This window comes from Phalacrocorax carbo, chromosome 18 (assembly GCF_963921805.1).
Source record: "Phalacrocorax carbo chromosome 18, bPhaCar2.1, whole genome shotgun sequence".
Classification (NCBI taxonomy): Eukaryota; Metazoa; Chordata; class Aves; order Suliformes; family Phalacrocoracidae; genus Phalacrocorax; species Phalacrocorax carbo.
In genome coordinates, this window is record NC_087530.1 from 10,398,479 (window position 1) to 10,414,052 (window position 15,574).

The following is a 15,574-nucleotide window of genomic DNA, read 5'->3' on the forward strand; positions in this document are numbered from 1 at the left end:
TATCCCCAGTACATGGAGAAGCTTTCCCACCTGGCCTTCCACCCAGTCAAGATGCAGTCGTGCTATGAGAAGATGGACCAGCTGAAACTGGAGGGCCTTCAGCAGCGATTTGATGTCTCCAGCACGTCCGTCTTCAAGCAGAGGGCCCAGATCCACATGAGACAGGTGGGACAGGGACCGGGGCCCTCTCCTGTCCCCCCAGGCTGAGTGCAGAGGGCTGGGGAGCGGAGGCAGAGCGGGGAACCCAGGCTGGTCCAACCCAGGCAGGGCTTTGGCCAGGACCTCTGTCCTGTCTCAGAGCTTTTCATGTCATCAGCACTCAGCTAAGGGTGTGTGATGGACCTGGCCATCCCCTTTCAACTGGAGCCCAGGCAGGGAGGGAGCCCATGGGTGGGAAGCAGCGTGGGGCACCCTTCCAACGTGGACTCAGCACCCAGGCTTGAGCGTCATGGCACAGATGCCCCTTTGCCACCAAGCCCACTGGTTCCAGCAAGTCCAGTAGCCCAGTTTTTGGGTCTGATCAATCCAAACCTGGAGCAGGATATAGAAGCGGGAGGGTGCAGACCACCTTTGGGCACCCTCCTCCCCCAGCACCCTTGGTCCTCGGGGTGGAGTCAGTGGATGCCACGCTGGGATGCTGGGGACCTTGCAAGTGGGAAGGCTCATCTTGGCGTGGCAGTGCCCCAAAGGAGCCCGCTGCCCACCCCCATGGTTGGTCCCTCTGGGTGCCCCCTCCCCGGTGCTGACTGTTTGCCTCTGCTCACAGCAAATGGATGATGCCGTGTACACGTTCGAGACGCTGCTCCATCAGGATCTCGGGAAGCAGCCGGGCAAAGACGACCTGTGCAAGTCCATCCAGCGCATCCTTGAGAGGGTGCTCAAGGTGAGGGGTGATGGGTCAGGGCCTTTGGTAGCCTTCAGTGCCTCCAGTGACCTCATTGCAAGGGCCAGCAGCCCGGGGAAGTGGCCAAGAGTAACCTTACCAACTCTAACAAAAGTCTTCTGGAGAAATACTTTATATTGAAATTTTCTTGCATTTTGCTGGGATGTGGGGCAGGTGAGTGGAAAATTACCTGGAGGAGCAAGGTCCCCTCTGACCACATGCATCATTGTAAAAGCCGCCCAGGGGTTCAGACAGGCCCAAAAACCCTTCTGCAGACAATGATGGAGGAGCTGGCTCCTACCTGGGCTCAGGCACCCCAGGAAGCAGCTGGAGAGGAGGATGCGAGGGGCAGAGGAACTTGCTCAGGCCCATGCAAATGAGTTGGGGGGAACCAAACCACAGGGGCTTGTGCCGGTGGGCAGGGGAGCTGCCAGCCTGCAGCCCTCACTGACCCAGGGCTGCCCTCTTGCTTGCCCTGCAGAAATACGACTACGACAGCAGCACTGTGCGGAAGAAGTTCTTCAGGGAGGCCCTGCTGCAGATCACCATCCCCTTCCTGCTGAAAAAGCTGGCGCCGACCTGCAAGGGGGTAAGAGGCTAAAGTCTGGGGTGGGGGGGGAAGGACCACCTCCCTTGCGGAGGGGCTGGAGCATCCCTCCCTCCTGTCTCCCCCGGCTGAGCGACCTCTCCCCTGCGGCAGGAGTTAGCCAAGTTTCAGGAGCTGATCTTTGAGGACTTTGCCAGCTTCATCCTGGTGGAGAACACTTACGAGGAGGTTGTGCTACAGTCGGTGATGAAAGACATCATGCAAGGTAGGGTTCTGCATCTCCAGGGAGCCTGGACCAGCTCAGTTCTGAGTCCCAGGGGCCTCCAGCACCCTGCGGGTGTGAGGAGTGGGTGTAAGCCAAGCCTGGGCTTAAGAGCACCTGGAGGGCCTGTGCTGGGGAGGAGGGGGTGATCGTGAGCAGGGTGCTGGGGGCTGTATGAGGAGGTGTGACCCTGTACTGGGTGCGGGGGGGGCTGTGTGAAGAGGGGTGACCCCATGCAGGGTGCTGGGCCTGTACCAGGAGTGGCTTTCCCACCTGGCACGTGGCCTTCCCACTGGCAGGGCTGAGCGGTGGGTGGGATGCTGAGCCCTTTGCCCCACTCCAGACAGCTCTCCCTGCACCCAAGGGGGCGGCTGGGGGAGGCGCCCAAGCCTGGCAGGAGCTGCCCCATGCCTGCGGCCCGTCTGACATCTCTCTCGGTGCCCCCAGCTGTGAAGGAGGCGGCCGTGCAGCGGAAGCACAACCTGTACCGCGACAGCATGGTCATGCACAACAGCGATCCCAACCTGCACCTCCTGGGCGAGGGCATCCCCATCGACTGGGGCGAGGAGTACAGCGGGCAGCCCGAGGCCGAGCCAGCTGCCGACAAGCGCCGCAGGGCCAAGCAAGTGGTGTCAGTGATCCAAGATGATGAGGGGGTCCTGCCCTATGAGCTGCAGCCCAGCTCCCCGGAGCCACGGGAGCCAGACGAGCCGGACCCTGGGGCACCACCGAGCTCCCCGGATGGGGTGGAGGAGATCCGGGAGGCGCTGGCGAAGGAGAGCCTTGGGGAGGGCGTTGGGGCAGAGGAGCGGCTGACGAATGGTACTAACACCACACAGGAGAGCAGTGCCACCGAGGAGGTGGCAGTGGTGGCAGGGTCTGTCCCAGGTGATGTCCCCCAAGGTCCAGCCAGTGAGGGGGACAGGGTGCACTGCGCCACGCCGGCATCGCCTGTCCCTGGAGCCGAGGTCCCACCAGGGGCTGGGGTGCCACATGCTGCACCAGCATCACCCATGTCGGCATCACCCGTGCCTGGAGCCGCTGTCCCATCAGGGGCCAGCGTGCAACACGCCGCACCAGCATCACCCAAACCGAGAGTCAATGCCCCATCAGAGGCCGGGGCGCCCCATGCCACGCCACCATCACCCGCACCTGGAGCTGAGACCCCATCACCATCTGTGGAGGTGGCTTGCCACAAGCCCAGTGATAAGGAGCCGGGCAAGGAGGTGGCCCCCCCGGGCGGCAAATGCAGCACCCCGCAGCCCATGGGCACGACGGAGAGTGGTGAGGGGGTGCAGACTGAGTTCTAGCCCCGGGCCACCCGCCCCGCTGTGGACTGGCCCCGGTGATGCCGGGGGTTGGGGTGGAGGGAATAGGACCCGTGGTGCTGCCAGGGATGGAGAGCAGCGCCGCGGGAAAGGGAGGGGATGGGAAACACCGAGACCGTATTGCCTAGGCGGGGCGGGGGGGGTCCCCACTGCTGCACAGGGCTGGCCACAGCCAAGTCGTCCTAACTGGGTCAGAGTGGGGGAGGCCCCGGCCAGGCCCAGGGCACCCCCTGCTCTGCTCTGTCCTTCTTCTGCCTTATTGTCTTGTTTTCTACTGAAGAGATGCTTTTATCCATGCCCCGGCCACCCAGCACAACAGCCTGGGGTGCTTGGGGGGCTGGCATGAACCCCGCTATGGATGGGTGTGCAGGGTGCTTCTGGCTGCCCCAGGGGGGTCATCCCCTGCCCCAGCCCGGGGGGGTTTCCTGGGAGCCTGCCCATCGCCATCCCACCCAGCCGGCTCTGGGCGTGCCAGTGGGAGCAGGGGGCACAGGGGATGGGAAAAACGTGATGGCAGCCATGGACATGGTGGGGATACAGCAATGCTGAGCGGCTTGAACTGCTGTTGACGGGGCAAGAGCTGGGACAGGCTCACGGCACCCAGCACCCTCACCCTGGGGTCTTCTAGCAGCTATTTAACTTCAAAGTAAAAACTTACAGTGGCAGGTGGCACTCACACAGTGTCTCCAGCCTTGCCTGGCAGGACTGAGCTGCCTCTGGGCTCAGGCTTGCCGTGCAGCGCTGGGACCCCAGCTCTCACCCTCTGGAGCCCCCCCAGCACCACACACGGATGATTTCTCCGGCTTTGCAGGTTTTGGCAGCTGGTTGGAAAAAGAGCTGAGGTCTTAGGGTGGTTTGCCGGCACGTGCAGCAGCCCTGCCCACCATGGGGAGGGGGATGGGACCGGCACAGCCCCCACACAGAGATGTGAAGAGCCCCTGAGCCTGTGGGGGTTGGCAGGACTCATGAGTGTGACACGTGTGCCCCTGCACCCAGCAGGGACCAGCACCCCAACATTCGCATGTATTTTAGGTGCCACTGTTCCTGCCTCTGAAGGGGAGGTGCCCAGCCTAACCCACTCGGGGAGGTCCCCCAAAGTGCCTTGCTGTGGGAACTTAGAACCTGTCTCTTCCAGGATATTTTATTAAGAAAGTTATACAAATGTTTAAAAATATGCTTATAATAATTAATAAAATGGAAAAGCTTTATTTAAAGGCAGAGGAGACTGTCCTTATTCCTGAACCATCCCCCTGGGGCTGTGATGGAGGGGTAGGGCTGGGGATTCCCCACTACCCTCCGTGACGGGTGGTGTCACATCCTGAAGTCACCCTGCAGCAACACAAGCCAGGAGCCAAACAACTGAGGTGATTTTATTAAAAAGGGTGTCCCAAGGAAGCAGCAAGAGGCACCTGCAGCAGCAGCTTCCCCTCGGCACAGTCACAGCGGCAGCTCTGGAACTACGCTGACCCCAACCCTGGAGCACTGCACTGGAGAGGGGATGGAGGTGGGGGGCCAGCAGGATCCCCATTACCCCCAGAAGGCACTGTGTGAAGAGGGGCTTGGTGCAGGGCAGCTCTGGGTGGGAGGGCAGGGGTGCCTGTCCCCAGCAGGTCCCTGGACCATTCCCGTTCCAGCCAGAATGAACCCCCCCCGAAAAGTGGGGGGAAGGAAATCCCCAGCATCCCCACCCCCACCCCCAGCTGTCATCACCTGGCCAAAGCTCCCTGAGAGCCAGGGGACAGCCTCCAGCCGAGGACGGTGGCGGTGTCAGCGTGGCAGAGTGCTGGCCATGGGGCTCCCCTTCCCAGTGCCCCCCCCCCAAGTCAGGCCAGCACCAAGGGTCCCTGCAGCAAGTCCCTGGGGTGCTGCATCCCACACAGCATGGGGACAAGGACAGACCCAACAGAAGTGGCAGCAGCTATTCCAGACAGAGCACATCGCCCACCATCCCCGGGGGGGTGCCTAGCCCCGACCGAGCAGGGGGTACACCACAAAATAGCCCAGTGTGGAGCCCGCAATGGCTCCAAGGAAGATCCAGGCATTGTAGGACATGACGGCCAGCATCACCATGTAGCCCAGCACCACCTGCACCACGTGGAACAGTGTCTGGCCAACATGGTACCGAAACCACCTGTGGAAGATGTGAAACCCCATCAGCAAGGGGCTGGGGCAGTCGTCATCTTCCCCGCCCCAGCATCCCCGAGCAGCCAGAGATGGGTTTGGGGAGCAGGGAGAGGTATGGGGGCTGCAAAGAGCAGCACAGGGGGGGAATTCTGCTCCGGAGGAATGGGGAGGATATTATTAAGAGGCTGGCAGTAAAAGCAGACTCAGGCATGGTCTGGGATTGAATATAAGAGGAAAAAAAACCCAGGGCTCAGCTCCAATGGCTTGTGCTGGGAAGGAAAAGCCCAGGCCAGCTTTGATGGGGTGCCTGAGCCACTGCTTGTGCCCATCCTCAGACCACAAGGACCCTCCTGCACCCATGGCGGCTCCTCCAGGAGCCCAAACACCCATCCCCGAGCCCCGCTGCGGCCCCGCCGGCCGGGTGCGAAGGGGTCCCTGCGGTACCTGCCCTGCGCAGGGCCAGCGCCCCCCTCCTCCGGCTCTGCCAGCGACTCCCGGCTGAGGCTGCGGGGCAGAGCCAGCAGCGCCCGCCGCAGCAGCACGGCCTTGCCCATCTTGACGGCTTCATAAAGCATCGCCAGCAGCAGGATCACCAGCACGGAGAGCGCCATCCCTGCACGAGAAACACCCCACCGCTGCCCATCGCCGCACACCGGTGGGAGATGTGGCGTGGGGGCAACGTGGGGGGCATTGGGTCCTGGCACACAGCACTTGGGCTTATCCGTGGGATAAGGTGGAGGGAAGGGAGGGCTCCTGGGATTGGGGTTGGGCTGGAGCGACAGGCAGCAGGTTCGTGAAGCCTTGGGAAATGGTGTATTTAGCCCAATCCGCTCTCTAAATTCCTAAGGAGTGTTTTTTAGGGGGGGTTACTCTGAAAAACATAAGCATCTCTGCATCGACTCCACAAAAATGTTGGGGTTAAATAAGATGCTGGGATAATAATTAAAAAAGAGCGTAAAAGAAAATGGGAAGCTGAGCCACCACTAAGTGACCTAGGGGAGTTGACAGGCCCTGGGGGGGCAGGGAGGGGGTGCTTCCCACACCTCCTTGCCTGCTGCTCTCGGCTTAAGAGGATCGACCCGTGACCGGGGCATTACCAGGGCATGGCACTGCTCATCGGGGTAGGAGAGGGTCAGCCAAAACCAGGCAGTGCCCTCCGAGCTCTGGGATGACTGGGGCCCATCATGGCTCTGCCCTGGCCCCCCCATGCAGTAAGTGCCCCAGCGTTAGTGCTGGGCGGGAGCCCTGCTCCCCCGCCCCCAGCCCATCGCTAACACTGCTCCTGCAAAGCCACTGCTCCCTTCTCTGCCCCACATCCCCTTCCTTGGGCGGAGAGCACAGCTGGAGGTGGATGGACGGACAGACAGACAGAGGTGTCGGGGCCAGGCCGGGGCTGGCAGCCTACCTGTGGGTGTGTGGACGCTCCAGAAGTCAAAGAGCAGCACTGCCGTGTCCGAGAAGTGGAAGGACATCTGGAAGAGAGGCCAAGGGAAGGGCAGCGCTAGGAACCGGCTTGGGGCGATGGGGCAGACAGGGGTGGGGCGCCTGCATCTTCAGCAGGTCCATGTACCCAGAACCCCAAGGGCTGAGCTCTGATGCTGATGCTCAGCCAGGGTTTTACCAAACGATGCATTTTTTTTTTTCCCCTGAATCCTGAAACGGAAAGAGGAACTTGCACTGCAAATTAGTCATGCTGACTGGGCTTAACTCCTCCCGTGACTTCCAGCGGGACGATTTTCACCTCTAGCAGCAGCTCCTGTCTGTGTGGGCTGGCAAGAAAAAAACAGTGTTTCCCCTGTGATAGAGAGACAAGCCCAAGACTTCATTAATGTGGATTCAAGAAGGGAAGGTCTATGGGAGACAGACAGAGGCTGGTGGACACTGTCTGCAGCCTGAAGCGAAGCTCTGACCACCAGCGGTCAGAGCCCAGCCGCCCTCCACTTTCCTCTGCCTCCAGGGGGTTTCTCCTGCATCGCCGGGACAGGCCAAAGCACCCAGAGCCACAAGCGTGACCACCAGGGGATGGTCACGGGCATCAGGGCGGCTGGTCCAGCGATGCCTCCCTGGCAGAGAAGCATTGGTCCAACCACTGTCTGTCTGTCTGTCTGACCTGGGGCTGCTGGGACTTGCAAAGGCATCAAACCCCCTTTATCACCCTGAAATAGGAAGAGCAAGTATTGCTCTTGTGTAACAAACCCACCCGCAGAGCTGATGCCACAGCTGCCAAGTCTTGCTCATTTTACCACAAAAATATTGAATTTTGATTTTTTTTTTTTCTTCTCCCTTTGGCGAATCTCTCTAGGATTGCAGGGCTCGTGCTCTCTCCTCTGCCGCGCCAACCTGCCTGTGGCCATGCATACCCATTACTGACACCAGCAGATGCGGCCGACAGGACCAGCCTCGGCCAGAAATACCATCCAATAACCGGGTGTCCACACCGCAGATGGGCTCTAATTACACCCTTCGGCAGCTCGTTACCCAAAACACATTAGCACATGTAATTGGCCTACGCTTTTAAGCTTCCTTTAGCAACAGATTAATGATAATTAGCCTTTAAACGAAGTTATTTCTCCTTTGCAGGCTTCACCCGTGAGTCTGCAGCGCAGTGTAAGGAGGAGTAACTATTTTAGGGACAGGGCAACAGAAGTGACTGGCAGAAGATCCCCTTCGCTGCACCAGGTCTCCCAGCCTGGGGTGACGCTACGTGTTTTCGGGTACCCCGCGTGGCCATGAGGCCAAAATGATGCTCCTTGGGCCAATGGCCCCTCGCTCCTCTCCTGTAGCGATGCTATAGTGTGATTCCTCCAGAGACGGCGTCTTGCTGGGTGAGGTCAAGGAGGCAAGTCCTAAAAATCTCTGAACTCTTTGCAAGAAGGGAATTATGCTGCCGGGGCAATGCCAGAGGCCAAGGGATATTGGTTAGAGGGACGTGGTCCTCTCTGCACCCGCCTGCCCACACGGCAGTGGCCAGGTAAGGCTGCACCCAGCTCCTCCTCCGCACCTTGCAGGCGTTCGTACACGCAAATAGAGCTGCTGAAAAGCGTCCTGCGCTGCCTCTGCTTGTGTGCACGACATGTGCGTTTAGTGGCTTAATCTGCCGCAGTTTTGGGGTTACTCTCTGCTCTTAAGTGAAAACGCAGCGATGCACACGCGGAGCGGTGTCAGGCTGCCCGGCACATCCCGACCTGCTGCTCCGGTCCGACTGGGACACCCGGCCCCACACGTCAGGGCGAGCCTGCCTGCCTGCGGCACACCGATCGTGGCTTGCAAGATAGGATGACAAGCAAGACACTGTCCCGGCCAGCCCAAGCTGCAGCCCCACGCTGGGGGGGCAGTGGCCCAGGGAGGTGTTCCCACGCCAGTATGCTCCCTGGAGCTGGTGTGAGCCACCTTTTGGATCTTGCAGGGATGCCGGTACCAGCAAATGGGGGGGACCTGGTAGCCTTAAACATCACGTCTGAGCTCAGAGCATGAAGCAAAACTATCAGGGTGATGGTTGAAGGCCTGTGCCCTGACTTGAGCTCCCGCTGCGAGTGCCTGGTGTAAACCCACGCCCACAACAGCCCCTCCACGGGTGACGGGAGAGCAGGCGATGGGGCAGCGGGTGACGGAGGGGCTCACCCTGTGCACAGCTCGCCGGAGCCACCGCTGCTGGGGGGCTCTGCCGCAGCCCCGGCTGAGGCACGGGGTCAAGAGCGGGGCGAAAGGGGGGGTCCGGGGCGAAAGGGGGGGGGGGGGTTCCGGGGCGAAGGGGGGTCTGGGGGGAAAGCGGGGGTCCGGGGCGAAGGGGGGGTCTGGGGGGAAAGCGGGGGTCCGGGGCGAAGGGGGGGGGGGGTCCGGGGCGAAGGGGGGGGGTCCGGGGCGAAGGGGGGGGGGGTCCGGGGCGAAGCTCTGGCAGGAGGCCGCGGTGCCGGAGGATGAATGGCGATGCCGCAGCCTTTAAACAGCGCTTGTCCACAGGGAGGTGCGGGGTTCCAGGGGTGATTTACGGGAACAGCCGGGCTGAGCCCAGCCCCGGCAGCGGCGGGGTTACGGGGCTGCGGCAGGGGCGCACACCCGGCCCCACCGCCCCCCTGCCCCGGACCCCCCCCGGCTCGGCTCGGCTCGGCTCGGCTCACCTGCATGGCGGCGGTGCTGAGCCCGTCCCGTCCCGTCCCGGCGCAGCTCAAGCTCAAGCTCAAGCCCAGCTCGGCCCAGCTCGGCCCGGCCCGGCGCGGGCGCCTGACGCGCGGCGCGGGGCTCCCCGGGAGTTGTAGTGCGGGGGCGTGGGGGGTGCGGCCTGGCCGGGAGCACGCGTGGGGCGGGGCGGCCCGGTGTCTGTGTGTCCGTGTGTCCAACCCCACCGCACGCCCCCTCCCCGCCCCCCCGTTTCCCGCGCCAGCCGCGTCGCTCCTGCGGGGGGGGGGGCTCCACATCCCCGGGGGTGGCGGGGGGCTGAGCCCCTGGGGCTTCGCTTTCCCTCCGCTCCTCGCTCCATCCCTCGCTCGCTCCCTGCCGCTTCATGCTCCCATCAGAGAATCATGGAATCATGCAATGCTCTGGGTTGGGAGGGACCTTTAGAGGCCACTAGTCCAACCCCCTGCAGAGAGCAGGGACATCAACTAGACCAGGTCACTCAGAGCCCCTCCAGCCTGCCCTTGGATGTTTCCAGGGATGGGGCATCGACCACCTCTCTGGGCCACCTGTGCCAGTGTTTCACCACCATCAGTGTAAAAAAGTTCTTCCTTATAACCACTCTAAATCTACCTTCCTTTAGTTAAAAACCATCACCCCTTGTCCTGTCACAGCAGCCCTTGCTAAAGAGGTCACCCCCATCTTTCCCATAGTCCCCCTTTAAGCACTGGGAGGCCGCAATAAGGTCTCCCCGCAGCCTTCTCTTCCCCAGGCTGAACAACCCCAGCTCTCCCAGCCTGGCCTCGTAGCAGAGGGGCTCCAGCCCTCGGGTCATTTTTGTGGCCTCCTCTGGACCTGCTCCAACAGCTCCATGCCCTTGTGCTGGGGGCTCCAGAGCTGGACGTGGCGCTGCAGGGGGGTCTCACCAGAGCGGAGCAGAGGGGCAGGATCCCCTCCCTCGCCCTGCTGCCCACACTGCTGGGGATGCACCCAGGATATGATGGGCTTTCTGGGCTGCAAGTGCACATTGCCGGCTCATGCCCAGCTTTTTGTCCACCAGCACCCCCAAGTCCTTCTCTGCAGGGCTGCTCCCCATCCCTCAATCACTAGCACAAGGCCCCTCAGAGTGGTCATGGGTGTTTCTGCTGGTTTTCCCCATGGCAGCAGGAGAGCAGGGTAGCACCGGGTGTTCGCAACCCCAGCTGCCCTGCAGCTGCAAAACAGGGAAGTTGGGTTTTTTTTTCCAGGGCCTTTCCCAGCGAGCGGCAGGACAGACCGAGGGGGAACTTTGCCTCCCAGCTGCGCCTTTATCAAGAGCACGTGGGCGCTCGCTCCTTGCTGGCACACTCTGGCCACCTCCAGTACACGGGGGAGCTGGAGGAGGCTGCGCTGCCGCTGCCTTTGTTTGCCCAAGTGCAAACAGGTGCTGATGCCCACAAAGACACCCAGCGCCTGCCAGCGGATTTATGTGGGACTCCCTGCTTGGGAAGGAAACGTAGGGGTGCAGGGGAAAAACCACTTTGGGTAGTGAGTGTATTTTTCCTTACAGCCAGAGAGGTGGAACTGGAGATATTCAGGGTGTGCTTGCTGCTTGAATTAAAAAAAATATTGGATAAACCCACCACTATGCTACTTCTCTTTAAAATCCTTCCTGAAAAATTTCCATCAAAAATGGACATGCAGTTTTTTTGGCAGCTGAAGCTCCTCTGAGTTGTGGCCAGCACAGCCAGTGGGTTGAGGTGAGGTGTGGACTCTGTGTGCCGCTTTCTCCTCTGCAAAAACACAGCAGAAAAATTCCACTAAAATGAGCGATTTGTGTGTGTGTGTTTGTGAAATCTGCCCTGAAAAAAAGTGTTTGCTGTCATGTAACAGTCTGCTTTGCTTCTCTCCCCAGGAGCTAATATGTGCCTTGAGTTGGAATTTAATTTTCCCTTTGCAATCTGCTGCATGGGGTCTCTCTTACCAGCACCCGGCACCCATGGGATGTGCCAGACCCTCGGTGCTGCCTGACCCCTCTGCCTTTGCTGCAGGCAGCCGTGCAGCGAGCAGGATCCGCCTGCTTCCCCACCAGCCCAGCTGCAAACAGCTCCTCTTCCCCTTTCACCTCCCTGCGGGGAAGGGAAGTCTCTGCCTGGCAGGGATTGGGATTTCGGCTGCACCCATGACGATGCACCCGCACGTCCCCATGGCCGGCTGCAGGCGAGGGGTCAGCGCCAAGGGGGTCTGGCAGGGGTGGGGGAGGAAAGGCCCACGGGCAGGGTCAGGACTGGCCTCGTGCCCTCGCAGGGCAGTCAGGGGTGGATTTACAGAGGGGTGCCCACATGACAACCCTAATATCACAGCAAACAGGAATTAAATGCCAGAGCAGGAAAAGCCTCTCCGAGGCGCTCAGCCCCTGCCTGGGAGAGGGTGTTGGCCACTCCCGTGGCCAGCACGGCTGGTGACACACAGAGCACAGCGGGAACAGCTACTGCACCCCACGAGAACATGCTACACCAGGGACCAAGCACCCACAGCTTGCACGCACCACGACATGGCATTGCTTAAACTGCTCCCAAGGGCCCATGGCCCCTGAAAAGGCTGCGCCTGCTGCTCTCCTTGGCCTCTGGTGCAGGGTCTGGCCCAGCGGCCACACTGCTCAGCTGGCATTGGCATCACTGCCTAACCTCAGTGCTGGCCCCTGGACACGACGCGGGCAGCGTGGACACACGTGCTGCAGGGCAAGGAGGGCAAGCTCCCCCCCGAGAGCCTGAGCAGCGATGGGTGCGGAGAAAGCCAGTGGTGCCGCACAAAGCCAGCCGAGATTCAGGGGGTTTTGGATCATGCTCCAGAGAAATGGGGGTGCTGGCAGCACAGCTATGGCTCAGGTGCCACATGTAAAGCCCTCTGCCCTTAGGACTTACCCATACCTGCCTGGGGCCGAGCAGCTGAGCAATAGCCGGGTGGTTAGAGAGGCAAGGGAAACACTGCTGGGAACAACAAAAATAAAGTGATAAGTAAGAGTGCTTCAGCGTGGGAGCCAAATGGCTTAAACTCCTGTCACTGCCTGACCAGGGTGATGTTGCCTTGTAGCACAATCTTGCTATAGCAATCAGCTCTACCCCACTAAAGCCCCTCTGACCCCCACAGGAGTTGCAGACCTAAAACAGAGCCAGGACTAGAGACTTTGTATTGTCCACCCCTTTTCACTCCCTGATTCCTGGCTGGGCTGGAGCTGCTGGGGATCGCAGCAGCTGAGGGCAGCAGCCTGCACTTGCTTTGCCCTGCAGAGAGCAGGCAGCACGGCTCGGACCTGCCTGCCGGGGGTGCCAGGGCTCTCCAGGACTGCTTCTCAGCCCCATTCCAGGTGTACGAGGCTCCAAGCATTTGTGGGTATGACTGAGGCAAAGAAAAGCCCCTTTCCTTCCTTTTTTCCCAAGCTGGCAGTATTTCTCTCGTTGTTTGTTTTTGAGCCTCCCCCAATCAGTCATTAAATTAGCACCTTCTCATATATACATATATATATAATATATAATTTATAGAGAAATGACTTTTGTAAACAATATTCTTCTACTCCAGAAGGAAGCGTAGTCTGTGGCATAATGCAGCTACAAACACATATCTCAAAAAGAGGATGAGCAGCTCCGGGGAGTGGGTGGGAGCCTCTGCATGCTTCCCCAGTGGGACAGTTCTTGGGTGGGAAGGAACCAGCTGGCCCGGTTTGGGTGTCACCAGTTTCAGCTGAAGCAAACTGGTCCGACTGTGAAACCAAACTGGTGCGAGGCATCACCGTTGTGAAAGACGGCCAGGTCCCGCAGGGGCAGCAGGGACAGCTCCTCCGTGGTGAACTGGAAGATGGTGTCAGTGATGGAGGACTCGTTGTCCAGCTGAAATGAGCGCCGGGAGCAGCTGAGCAGCACGGAAACCCTTGGCCTGAAGGGTCTTCTCAAAGCACCCTCCATCCCCTTCGCTACTCCGGTTGCTCCCTGATTCACCCAACGGCCCCGCGGGAGCCAAGTCTGCAGCCCTGCGTGGCTTCTCCAGGGAGGTGGCCTCCCCACATCTCCTGGAGCCCACCCTGTCCCCTGCCACATCCCAGCCTGCTCCCCACCACCGGGGCAGCTCCTTGGGCCTGGGGAAAGGATGCTCTCCATCCCCATCTCACCATGTGAAGCCAGGTCTATCCCAAACCCCGGAGGTGCAAACGTATGCCAAGGGGCTCTGCAAATGTCAGGGGGCTCTTCCAGGCAGAGGAAAGGGTCTGGCCACAGCCAAGCTTACCACGCAGCCTTGCAGGCTGGCTGCATAGCTCTGCTCCCGGGAGTCAGCCAGGAAGCGGATTTCCTTCTCTGCTTGGGGCTGGCCCTTTTCGGGGGCCGGTCGGCAGGAGTAGGAGACCTTCTGGGTGGCCAGGCGGCTGTGCAGGCGGAGGAAGCGGAGCTGCACCGGGCTGGCCCCCGCATACTCCAGCTGCAGGGGCAATGAGAGAGGAAACCAGGTAGCGGGGGCTGCTTGGAAGGGTCTGTGCTCCCCCCAGTCAAAAAGTGGGCAGGATTCAGTTCTCTGCTAAACCCCTAGTTTAGATTTTCTTGCAGAGGCAAGTGTCGTGTCCCACCATGCACAGCCAGTGGGACCCTGTGCCCAGGCATTGCCCCAGCACAGCGGGACAGGTACTAGTAGGCACCCAACCCCATGAGATGGGCTTCATGTCCCAGCGGGGCACTTACCAGGAAGCCCCCAGGCAGGGTGCTGAACCACTCGAAGGTGTCCTCAGAGGCATAGGTGCTCAGCCAAGCCTTGATGGGGAGCTGCAGGGAGGGGGGGACCATGTCATGCTGTCCCAGCGGGGTATGGTGGCACCACCAGGACAAGGATCCAGCTACACCAGCCCATGCGTGTGACCTGTCCCTGCAGGCTGGTCACACACTGTGACCAGGATCCTCTCCCCTAACCACTCCAACAGCTCCCTGCTATGGCAGCGGTCACCATGGCAAGGGACTGGCCACACTGTCCCTTCTCCAGCCACACCAACCCCCTATCCTTGACCACCCTGAGCAGTAACACGGGGCTGGAGGTGCCCCACAAAAGCCACCCCATACCTGGTTGTGGACAGGGGCTATGCAGGTCTCTCCCCCTGCTGTGAAGTTGCAGAAGGCCACCAGTGCATCCTGGGGACTGCCCTGGTTGGGGTCGATGTAGTATTGCCCTGGAGGGAGGCAGAGATGAGCTCCTGGCACCTGGTTTTTGGCACAGGGAGGATGCCACACACAGCCATCTCAGCTCAGCTCATGGCACATCCCTGGCTGCAACCTCCATCCTCCTGGGATGCAACCTGGCTGCCACCCCGTTGCTCCAGGGATGCCCATGAAACTCTGGAGCTGCACTCATCCCCCAGATCCTTATCCCTTCTTAATTGCAAAGAGCTGCCCATTCCCCACGTCGGCCCCGGATCCAGCCAGCCCTCCCCACGCCGTCCCAGTGCAGGGAGGGCTGGCTAGATGCAGGTCCAACATGGGGCGACCTCATGTACACCCCAGTACCATCGGGCAGGCTGGGGTGAGCCAGCAGCAGCTCCTTGCAGGTGGCCGCCGGGTTGGTTTTGGTGCCGTTGGGATGCTCAACGAGGGCCTGCAGCTCCTGGCTCAGGGTGTCCAGCAGAGCCCAGACCGCAGTGTAATTCAGGTGGTTGGAGGAGTAAATTAGGTGCTGAAAGAATGTGGGAGATATAACCAAGCTGACGTTAGGCCCCCCCCCTCTTATTTTGGCCAGGAGCATCACCAGGTGCTCAGGGAGAGGATGGGGCACGCAAGGGACAAGGACAAACATGGTGAGAGAGGGATTAACCATATCTGCTTGCTCTTTGTGCAAGGACCTTGGTCCTTGGGCACAGAGGACCTCAGGAGCAGTGGGACACGGGACAGCATCACTGTCAGCCCCTTCCCCCCAGGGTGGCACCCATCGAATGGGGGGAAAGGATGGAAACCTCTCACCCCCATGCAGCATTGCCTCTCCCATGCACTCACCCGCAGCTCCTCCCTGGACAGCATCAGCGTGGGTCCGCTGGGACCAGGGGGGCCGGGGAGACCCTGGGTGACAATGACAATGCTAGTGATGCTGGCTGCTGCCCACGAGCCCCCCGCCACGCTCGCAGCTCCTCCAACAGCACCAGTGGCCAGCCATCTGCATGGTGGGACCTCACTGCAAAATTTGGGGGAGTAAGAGACCCAAATTTTGGCACGAGGGACATTAGCAGCTCTGCTTACCGGCAGGCCCGGTGTGCCCCTGGGTCCTGGCAGCCCTGGGAAGCCTTTCAGCCCCTGCCGAAGGAGGGAAGAAAA

General features: G+C 60.7%; 3 protein-coding genes across 5 annotated transcripts in view; 1 reads left to right on the forward strand and 2 right to left on the reverse strand.

The window, feature by feature from the left end:
- The window catches only part of NIBAN2 (niban apoptosis regulator 2), a 31,796-nt gene extending 27,562 nt beyond the window's left edge, over nucleotides 1-4,234 (forward strand). The window contains exons 10-14 of the mRNA XM_064468957.1: nucleotides 10-165; nucleotides 767-883; nucleotides 1,365-1,472; nucleotides 1,584-1,695; nucleotides 2,140-4,234. Coding sequence (XP_064325027.1) covers nucleotides 10-165; nucleotides 767-883; nucleotides 1,365-1,472; nucleotides 1,584-1,695; nucleotides 2,140-3,002 — 1,356 coding nt within the window. The 3' untranslated portion in view covers nucleotides 3,003-4,234. The remainder of the gene's footprint in view (nucleotides 1-9; nucleotides 166-766; nucleotides 884-1,364; nucleotides 1,473-1,583; nucleotides 1,696-2,139) is intronic.
- On the reverse strand, nucleotides 4,146-9,416 carry SLC31A2 (solute carrier family 31 member 2). Of its 2 annotated transcripts, none has more exons than XM_064468959.1 (4): nucleotides 9,263-9,416; nucleotides 6,550-6,616; nucleotides 5,589-5,757; nucleotides 4,146-4,349 (listed from the first exon to the last, which is right to left on the reverse strand). In XM_064468959.1, the coding sequence occupies exons 1-4, from the start codon at nucleotides 9,266-9,268 to the stop codon at nucleotides 4,310-4,312; spliced, it is 282 nt and encodes a 93-aa protein (XP_064325029.1). In that variant the 5' UTR covers nucleotides 9,269-9,416; the 3' UTR covers nucleotides 4,146-4,309. The 2 variants fall into 2 exon arrangements, with proteins under 2 accessions (XP_064325029.1, XP_064325028.1); XM_064468958.1 differs by having other exon boundaries at nucleotides 4,146-5,151; nucleotides 9,263-9,410.
- Nucleotides 9,417-12,754: 3,338 nt separating this feature from the next.
- The window catches only part of LOC135316232 (collagen alpha-1(I) chain-like), a 98,277-nt gene continuing 95,457 nt past the window's right edge, over nucleotides 12,755-15,574 (reverse strand). For both annotated transcript variants that reach the window (XM_064468956.1, XM_064468955.1), the window contains 7 exons: nucleotides 15,500-15,553; nucleotides 15,260-15,322; nucleotides 14,777-14,942; nucleotides 14,336-14,442; nucleotides 13,964-14,044; nucleotides 13,518-13,706; nucleotides 12,755-13,123 (listed from right to left, as the gene is read on the reverse strand). In XM_064468956.1, coding sequence (XP_064325026.1) covers nucleotides 12,974-13,123; nucleotides 13,518-13,706; nucleotides 13,964-14,044; nucleotides 14,336-14,442; nucleotides 14,777-14,942; nucleotides 15,260-15,322; nucleotides 15,500-15,553 — 810 coding nt within the window. In that variant the 3' untranslated portion in view covers nucleotides 12,755-12,973. The remainder of the gene's footprint in view (nucleotides 13,124-13,517; nucleotides 13,707-13,963; nucleotides 14,045-14,335; nucleotides 14,443-14,776; nucleotides 14,943-15,259; nucleotides 15,323-15,499; nucleotides 15,554-15,574) is intronic.